Below are 10000 nucleotides of genomic sequence, written 5' to 3'. Positions count from 1 at the left end.
TTAATCTGGATGGTTTTACAAACAGTTTAAAGTTTGATTATCATTACACTTTTTTACAGATGATCCAGGGAGTCGATTACAGAGTACAAATATACAACCACATGAATTCTCTGTCACCCCCCCAACCTCACCCCACATCAACCCCCTCCCCCCTCAGGTCTGAACTTCGATCTCTTCAGCCTGAGTGCTCGTTCTTTATCAAATTTAATGTAAACATGAGGAGATGAACGAAAGCGGCATGAATAAATCTAAAAAAAAAGTCAATTGAGTCGTCATAATGATAATAAGATAAATAAAATGAAAAATAAATGCAAAATTAAATAAATAAATCCAACTTCATAATACAGCTGAGGCAAAAGAGTCGACCCTCTGACATCATTCCTCTTCGGTCCAATCAGACTCGATCAATCAATAAATCATCTGTGATTATTCAGCTTAAATCAGGAAACAGTTTATTATTAATGAAATAATTTGAAAAGCTGACTGAAGTGATTTGAGATGTTAGAATCTGCGGTGTCAATGATTTATTTCTGACGCTCTCCAGCCGACTGTTTGACTGGTTTTTACTGGTTTAACTGGTTTTATCAGCTTCGTGTTGTTCAGTCTGAAGGAGAGCGAGCTGTAAAAGAAAGATCCTCACTGCAGGTGATAAATGTAAAGAAAAAAAAAAACTTCTTCACTGTTTCATAAAACTCAGAGAGATGAAACCAGGTGTGGAGGCGTGTTTGAGGTCGTAAAATAAATCATGACGAATATTTGATCTCAAGTTTGAAAGAAGAGCTGCATGTGGAGGTGTGAACCCAGACATCAAAGATAAAGGATAAATAAAGACATAATGTACAGAGGAAGGTTTCATGTCAGGTTTCAATAAATCCTCCATGAAGACAGAAACAAATTAAGTTTTTGTTTTCAAAAATCAAACGTCTGCAGGGAATTCTGATTATTCCAGTTGGAGCTTCTGTTCAACAAACTGAAAGTTAACTCTCAGAGGAAGTGATGATCAGTCTGTGATGAGTTCAGTCAGGTGGGATGAAGGATGTCTGCCTATAAAACAAAAAGTGTGTGTGATTATGAACACTGTTAACTCTGGAGTTCCTCAGGGCTCAGCACTCGGCCCACTGCTTTTTAACTTCTTCTTGAATTATCTAGTTTTAGTTTGATGTCAGTCGGACGATGTTTGGATTTAAACTTTAAGATTAAAACGTGATTCACATTTGAGTCAATGAGATGTTATTATCTGGTGGTATATTTGACAGGATGAGACCTGACTGATGCTGGTTTATACTCAGAAAGTCCCGGACCTGTACCTGCAGGTTCAGAGACGGATCAGAGTCAGAGCAGAGAGCTTCTGAGATCTCTGTCGTCACTGTCAGTAAGAATTTGAAGACATTTCTGAACTCTAGGCTCAAGCCAGAACAGCAAAACACGGCAAAGAAAAATCCACTGGAAAATGTTGGAACTCTTTGAGGAAAAGACTGTGGGCATAGAGACAGAAATCTCCAACAGAACAGCTTGGCGGAGATCGGACAGGAACTCAATGTCAGTTGGACGGCAGAGAAGGATAAGTGAAGGTCCGTGTGAGACCAAGCCCCCTAGTGGATGCATTGTTTAACGTCCACTAAATTATAAAGAACGTGCAAGTAAATGGGAAGTGACTGTTTTATTGTCTAAAACTTGTGTCTCTATTTTCAAATGTAAAGGAAGCAGACTTGAGCCTTACAGCTGCATATAAAGTGGTGTATCCTCTGCATATAAAGTGGTATATCATCTGCATCTGTCCAGTAATGATAATCAGGTGAAGGGGGGTGGTGGGCTGCAGGTGAAAACTTTTTCTACTTAAAAAAAGTTTGAATTATTTCACTCCTCTGACCCGAGCTTCTGCTTCCTATTGGCCGACAGATTGCAGGTGAGTGATGTCATCAGGCGCTCTGTAGTTTAAACTGTTTCTGTGTTTAATGAAGGTTTGAGATCAGCCGGGGTCTGATGTTTGATTCATGTACCTGCCGTTTTATTCCGACACTGTGATGATCTTTCACACACACACACACACACACACACACACACACACACACACACACACACACACAAACACACACACACACAAACACACACACACGCAGCAACATACTGACTGTGTGTTTAAATGCCGTCGTAGTTTAAACTGAATGAATTTGTGTTTTTCACCGAGTCAGCCGTGTCTGTGTGTGTGTGTCTGTGTGTGTGTGTGTGTGTGTGTGTGTGTGTGTGTGTGTGTGTGTGTGTGTGACAGCTGGCCCATCTGACTTTGCCATGACATCTGGGAAACCCGCCGGTGTGCCGCCGCGAACGCTGGTTGATGTCGCTATTTAAATGCAAATGTGTGTGTGTGTGTGTGTGTGTGTGTGTGTGTGTGTGTGTGTGTGTGTGTGAGAGAGAGAGAGAGAGTGTGTGTGAGCTCACATCGTCTCACACGCACACAAAAGGAAACACTTCACACACAATAAAGACGAGGAGGGTTTAACGCTCTCCCTCTGCCGCTTGACTCGTCTGAAGAACTGCAGAATAAAAAAAAAACAATTAAAATGTAATAAGTAATCATTTATATTTAAACATCGACTCTTTAAAAAAAAAATAATCTTAACAAACATCATTTTATTTTATAATTTAAAGTCTTCCTCATGAAGATTTATTTTTTCAAAACTGAAAAAAAGCAAAAAAGCAAAATTTCTAAAAAAAAAAAAAAAAAAGCAACAATAAAACAAACAAATAATTAGAACATGTCGCTTTAATAAGAAAAATGTATTATATTAGGATAAGCCCCTTGAGGTGTATCACCTCGTTTTCAAGGGGGTCCCAAACAGATGTTTACAAAGACACAGGTACAACACAGCAATACAAAACACTGCATAAAAACATAACACACTACAGACGAAACAAACAAAGTAATACATACAACAAAAAAACAAAACACAAAAAACTTTAAGAGATTTTGGAGGATTTTTATATCTTAAAAAACACATTTTCCCAAAAGGCCTTTAGCTTTTTGTATTCATGTGTTTTCAGAAATTAAAAATGTCTTTAAATAACATTAAGAAAACAGAAACATCTCAGAGAAAAAAAATGAGCATTGAATTAATTTATTAATTAGCGTCAAAATGCAATTTGAGAGTGTGAGACGGACGAGCTGCAGAGAGTTCACAGCTGTTTTCTGATTCCCCTCTCGTGTCCCTCGTCGGGCCTTTGGGTGAACAAACGACGTGAAAACAAAAATGTGCAACACTCGGATCACAGAAAACCACAAAACACTACATGAGGATATTTCCCCACAGCGGCTGTCACACAGCGCCGTACCCCGGACTCAGGTCACCGACTCCCTGAATCACTGAGTCAAGATAAAAACTCTTATTCTCTCGTACTTCTGGTTGACTCTTCTTCTTTTTTTAATATTTATTGATTAATTTTGTCTCTTTACCTGACAGTCACATGTGGCGGAGTTTAGATTTATTTTTCATGTGACTGAATATATTTACAGCTGAGTGATAACGAGACGAGGTCGAGGTCAAACATTTTAAAACACTCGACTTCTGACAGCGGTTTGTGTTTGATTTAAATGTGTCGCTTAATTAAATTCATGTTTCATTCTGTGAAAGTCGCTGATTGGTCGCTGCGACCCGATGAAACGTGTTGACACTGTCTCAAGTTTTCTTCTTTTTTATTTGAAACGGCGTCACATTTCTCCTTTTCTCTCCGAGACTCTGAAGGAGAGTTATTTGTTCTCCGTCACCGCCTGAACTCAAACTCTTCTCACATTTCAAATCTCTCACAAAAATCTCGCACTTTTTAAAACTGTGTCTTAAATCTGTAGTTTGAATCATTTTATAGTATTTTCTTATTGTTGTTTACGTGTTTTAAGAAGGTAAGATCAGTTGCTGAATTCAAGTGTTGCAGCAGAAAAGAGAGAAGAAGAAGAAGAAGAAGATGAGCGTGCATGAGTCAATTAAAATCAGAATAGAGAAGAGTAAAATAAAAATACTTTGTCTGTAAATATAAAGTTTACACTGCTGGACGACCCGAGGAAGCTACAGGCCAAATGATCAAACACAGAAGAGTTATTGTCAGTGTGCCACAGAGTTTTGATTTGTTCTTCCTGGTTTGTTCCTGAGAGCGTGTTCAGGATGAGCACGAGGTTCCCTGTCGGCCGTTTAGATTCTTTAATATGTTGAAAATGTCTTAAGACGTTTTCTTAAAGAAAAGACGAAGCAGAGGAAACTGTTTCTACTCCTTCAGGTTCATTCAACACTTTCCTCGACACACACACACACACACACACACACACACACACACACACACACATCTGATTGTCTGTAAACTGTTTGTTGATGATGTCATCATTATCTGATCTTGTTCTCAAAGGGTTAATGACCTGGGTCAATAAAGGTCAAATAAAAACATGCAGTAAATAAAACACCTTCAGATTATTTTATGATCTTTAGTCCTGACTCTCTCGTTTTATTTATGAAGCCTTCCTCAGCTCAGACGTGTTTCCTTTATCTGTTAATAATAAAAAAATTATCTGTTTCAGATTCATCATTAATTTAGATTTGAGGAGGACGAGTTTGAATTTATTCGTTTCGTTGTTTACATGTTTATAAATCTAAAGTAGTTTTCAGCGTCAGGATAATAAAATGTTTGTCAAAAAAAAAAAAGAAAAGAAACGGATAATAACTGAAAATGATTTAAAATAAAGAGCTTTTACAGCATTCACAGAAATATTACCGGGGATGAGGAGGGGAAGAGGGGGTGGGGGTGGAGGAGGGTAGGAGGGGTGGAGGTATGAGTGGGAGGGGGTGAGGAGGTGGGGGAGGAGAAGGTTGTGTCGGGGGACCCCCCCCCTCACCCCCCTCACCCCCCTCACACTCCCCCTTCGCAGGTCAGGGATTTGTCCCGAAAGAACGGAGCCTCATTTGGAAACCAGATTGCCATCTCCTCCTCTCCCCCCTCCCCCCGCTCCCTCCTCCCCCCCCCCCCCCCCCCCCCCCCCCGCTCAGTTATTCGTCCGTTTAAAAAGAAGTCTGAGCTTTTTATTGAAGACAGAAACCTGCAGGTTATTCTTTTAAATCATTTTGAAATCACGATTTTGAAGTGATTTTTGCTTTTGTATTTAATTGAAATAAAAATAATTAAAAATAAACTCACGACATCGTCCTCCTCTCCTCTGCTTCTCCTCCTTCGTCTCTTCTCGTTTTTCCACTTTTGCTCTCCTCTCTTTTTCTTCTTTTTCTTTCCTCTGAGTTTGAGATCACTAAGTATAACCGATTGTTTCCTCCTCGCTCCGTTTTTCTCTCCTTCCTTTTCCTCTTCCTCACTTTTTTGTTCGTCCTTCTTTTCTCTCTGAGCGTCATCCTAAAATAAAATCTTCTCTTTTCTCCTCCTCCTCTCAGATTATTTGTCTGTCTCTGGAATCATAAATCTTCCCGTCTCCTCATTTCTTCCTCTTTCAGTTTGCTCAGATTTCCCTCCTCCACCTCCTCCTCCTCCTCCTTCTTCTCTCCTCTCTCTTTTCCTTCCTCCTCTCGTCATTTTTCTCCTCCTCTGTCCGGACTCGGTCCACCCCTCAGAGCCTCAGAGGCCTTTCGCCCCCTGAAGACCGGAGCTTTTACTCTGAAAGCCTGTCTCACTCTCTCCGTCTGTGGCTCTAAAAAACCTTTCAGGATGAAAACCTCGTTCAGAGATCTGAAGGGTCATGAACACAGAAACACATTTTTATGTCTTTGGGATCAAGTTTTTTCCCCCCCAAAGAATCAAACGTCTGCAGTGAATTCAGATTATTTCAAACTAAAACTGTAAATTTTGGATCTCTTGTTTGAGATCGTTTACACCCAGAGGAAGTGACCATCAGCCTGTGATGAGTTCTGTCAGGTGGGACGAAGGTTGTTTACCTGTAAATAAACAAAACAACGTGAACGTGTGTGTCATTATAAACACTGTTAACTTTGGAGTTCCTCAGGGCTCACTGCTCGGCCCACTGCTTTTTAATGTTTACAGGATTTATGGACTCGCGTAAACCTCTACGCTGATGATACACCGCTGTATCCTCTCTCACACACACACACACACCAAACACACACTTTTATCCCAATGTTGTGTAACAGGAAATAACAAAATAATTTAAGTCCTGACATTAAACCAGCTGCTGAGAGCAGAAAGAGACGAAACCAGTGAAACCAGTTCATGAGAGGGAGAGAGAGAGAGAGAGAGAGAGAGTTAATGACTGCACAAGGACTCTCTCTCTCTCTGGTTGGTCGGTGCGAGCGCCCGCCTCCTCCCCCTACTCCCCTCCTCCCTCCCCATGCCTTCATCTCTCTCTTTCTCTCTGTTTCTTCCTCTCTCTCCTCACACACTCTCACTCTCTCACCTCTCCTGTCCTTTTATGGTCAGGCCCCACCCCCCCGTGATGTCATCAGCGGCTCAGAGGAAGACCCGTGGGGTTTTTGGGTTTTGGCGTCCAGTCCTGTGGGGCCGCAGGGCTGAGAGTTTCTCCTCCGCATCTCATCCCTCCATCACGGCCTCCTCTCCTCCTCCTCTTCCTCTCTTTGGGGAAAAGAAAAAAGACACTTTGCTCGCGCTCGATTCGCCGTGCGGACCCGTCTCTGTTCTTCCCCTCGCTTTTCTCGTCCTCTGAGGATTTTATTTTTCCTTTTTTTCCTCTCCTTCCTTCCTTCCTTCCTTCCTTCGCGCCGGGTTTCAACATGACGGCAAAGAGGGAGAAGTTTTTAAAATTCCTGAAATCCTGAAAATAAACTTAAAGACAGGAAATCTTTCCAGTCATTCTTTCAGAGTCAAAGTTGAATTAAATCTGTGAAAGAGACAAAAAGTTGTGCAGTTAAATAAAACTCTTTTTTTATCACCTCCTCCTGCTGCACTCATCTTTAATTTTTCTTCTTCTACTCCTTTTTTTCCCGTCGTCCTCCTCTCTCTCTCCGTCCTCGCTGGCTGCTTTGGGACTTCGAGGCGTTTCCATGTTGAAGAATTCGACTGAGCACGAGCTCGAGCTGTAGAGCTGCTTCTCTCTCTGCCGGACTTTTCTTTTTCTCTTGCTGATTTTTCTTCTTCTTCTTCTTGAGTTTTGTCGACGTGGTCGTGCCGTAGCGTCGGCAGTTGGAGCGTCGGGGGCCCCGGAGATGTTCGGGATCCAGGACCAGCTGCCCCGCGGGGCCACGGCGAGCATGAAGGAGGAGCCGCTGGCTGTTCGCTCCTGGATGCACTCGGCCGGCGTGGTGGACGCCAACACAGCCGCTCAAAGGTAAAACTCACACTGCCGCCCCAGAGGGATTCTGGGAGCTGTAGTCCCCACGGACAAACAGCCGCTCAGCCGGTGCGTTCAGAATCGGACGGAGACGTCTTTGAATTAAAATATGTCAGAGCTGATCTCTGCAGACGTTTCAGAATATTTAACACAAGAACACATTTTAAAATCTTTGTTTTTCACATTTCACATCATCATTCTGACAGTTTGTGATTTTCTGTGATGACGTACTTTAATCTGAATTTAATAAAATGAAAAAAATATTTTTAAATGCTTTGGGGAAAAATTAACATTTCTAGAGAAAGATTAAAAGTATTTTCAGGCGTTTCTTGAGTCCAAACATGAAACAGAAAATCCTCAGATTTTATTTTAAAGATCGTCTCCGAGGGTTTCTTGTTGAAGGTGAGCAGAGTTTTTCTCCGCGACGTTAACGGGACGTCTAGAGACAGAGAAAAAAAAAAAACCTTCTTTTTTTATTATTAATGTTTGAATCTTCAGCCGCAGACTGTTCGAGTCAAATCCCTCCTTCAGAAACATTTAGCCTCCTCATTCCTCTCTCTTATTTTATCACCGACGTCTGCGCAGCTGAAGGTCAGAAATAAAATAAAAAAATCAAGTCTGACCCCGAGGCGAGAATCTGAGAGACGGATGAAAGTTCAGACTCTGTTTGGAAAAGAACTAAATCATCTTCCAGTTCCTGAGTTTCTGCAGCTCAGATTTCAAATCCTCTTTGATGATTTAGATTATTGAAACGTGTTTGTTAAAGTCAGGAGGAATTATTCTAAACGTTTAAAAAAATCATAAAAGAGTGTCCTGCAGACGTTCAGACAGCTCAGATCACACGGGATTATTCACACACTCACATCTGTCACATCTGGAATTTAAGAACAATTTAACATCTTCACTCAAATCTGAAAAATCAAAAACCGTGTGAGTGTGAACACGCTGAGACGCTCCGAGCTGCTCGAGGAAATATCCTTCATGTCACATTCAGACTGTAATCAAAGTGATTTTAAATCCTGTGATAATAATTTAATCACAACATTATTTAAATGAAAATACTTTAAATGTTTGTTTTTATGAAATCAAACTCTGTGAATATTTCTTAAAAACAACTCCGAGGTGATTTCAGGATTTTAAGGAGAATAATTTTTTAACTCTCAGAACATCTGAAGAGATTCACATGTTAGGTTTTTATTTATTTTAAATAATGATTTTATTTATAGAGCATCTTTAAAAAAATAAAATGTTTATAAAGTGTTCTGACGGACGCAGCAGAGACAGGAAGTCAGGACGACAGCAGAATAAACATCAACAGACGGGACGAGCGGAGAGACGTCTGCAAGAAGAATCAGATTCTCCAGGACGTCGACGCTTTCTTTCTTTATTTTATATTTTAAAAGTGGAAATAAAAATAGACAAATTAAACAACATTCAGAGCGTACTTTCTGTAGGGGCGTGATTTTTTTCCCTCTTAACTGGTTCCACTGGGACGCCAGCAGCTCAGTCTGCAGGGACCCGGGTTAGGAACAAGAGGGTCGCCGGTTCAAGTCCCGGTTTGGACCAAATCTTGAAAACTGGTCTAGTAGCTGGAGAGGAGCCAGATCCTGAACACTGCCGAGGGGCACCTGATCAAGGCACCAGACCCCCCCACCCCTCCACCAGCTCAGGAGCGCCCACCGTGTGCAGCCCCCCCCCCCCCCCCCCCCCCCACCCTGACATCTCTCCATCAGTGCTGGTGTTTGTGCACGTGTGTGTGTGTGTGTGTGTGTGTGTGTTTCAGCCTCTGTGTGTGTGTGTGTGTGTGTGCTGCATGTCCTACCCCCTTTTTTTTTCCTTCATGCTTTTTAAGTTTATCCAAAGTGAACTCGAGCTTCACAGATAATTAGCTCAGAAACAGTCGCTCTAATAATCTGAGATTTTGAACGACAAGATCTGGAGTCAGAAACTGAAACGGTCAGACTAAAAAAAAAAAAAAACTTTGAGACGATCCTGATAGTGTACAAAAAATATCAAAGAGCACGCACGTCTGAAAACTTAAATTACTGAGAGCTGAACAAAAAAAAACATCCAAAGAAAGAAAAAGACAAAGTCCAGAAGCTTCTCTGAAGAAATTAAGTTTGATGGAAATATCAGCACATGTCATGTTTCAGGCCCTCGGCCTTCAGCACACAGAAAGATCCTGATGCAGAAGAGTTGAGCCTCACAACATGAGCACGGTGCGTACTACACTGAAGTCAAGGCAGGTTTATTTCTGTTGCACATTTCTGCATCAAGGCGATTCAAAGAGCTGCACACACACGACATCAGAAGCAAAAAGGAAACATTTAAAAAACACAGAGACGACTTCATCTGGAAATATGTTCAAATAAATAAAGAGATCAAAGAAGAGAATGGATGGAATTTGTTAGAATAATTCATTAAATTTAAATTAATTTAAATAAAAGCAGTTAAAACAGAAGCTCAAATATCAACAGAGTGAGTTCAGAGTTAAAGTTTAAAATCTAAATGGTCGACTGAGAGGCCGCTGTGAGAGTTTCAGTTTGCAGTATTTTTTCTGGGAATTTTGTTCCAGATTCACGGAGCGTAGAAACTGAACGCTGCTGCTCCTGGGGACGGAGAGCAGACCGGTCCGAGACCGCCTGACCTGACCGGGCCCCCCAGCTTCTATACGAGGGTGCAGAAGCATCTTTGCACCCTTGTTTTTCAAATTCC

At 41.4% G+C, this 10000-nt stretch overlaps 1 protein-coding gene across 6 annotated transcripts in view; it reads left to right on the top strand.

Moving 5' to 3' along the window:
* The first annotated feature begins 6369 nt into the window (after window positions 1-6369).
* Window positions 6370-10000, top strand: part of ebf3a (EBF transcription factor 3a) — a 50024-nt gene continuing 46393 nt past the window's right edge. For all 6 annotated transcript variants that reach the window (XM_061028551.1, XM_061028549.1, XM_061028547.1 and 3 more), the window contains exon 1: window positions 6370-7282. In XM_061028551.1, coding sequence (XP_060884534.1) covers window positions 7161-7282 — 122 coding nt within the window. In that variant the 5' untranslated portion in view covers window positions 6370-7160. The remainder of the gene's footprint in view (window positions 7283-10000) is intronic.

Source organism: Labrus mixtus, chromosome 21 (genome assembly GCF_963584025.1).
Source record: "Labrus mixtus chromosome 21, fLabMix1.1, whole genome shotgun sequence".
Taxonomy (NCBI): Eukaryota; Metazoa; Chordata; class Actinopteri; order Labriformes; family Labridae; genus Labrus; species Labrus mixtus.
This window is presented reverse-complemented; position numbering and strand designations above follow the sequence as displayed.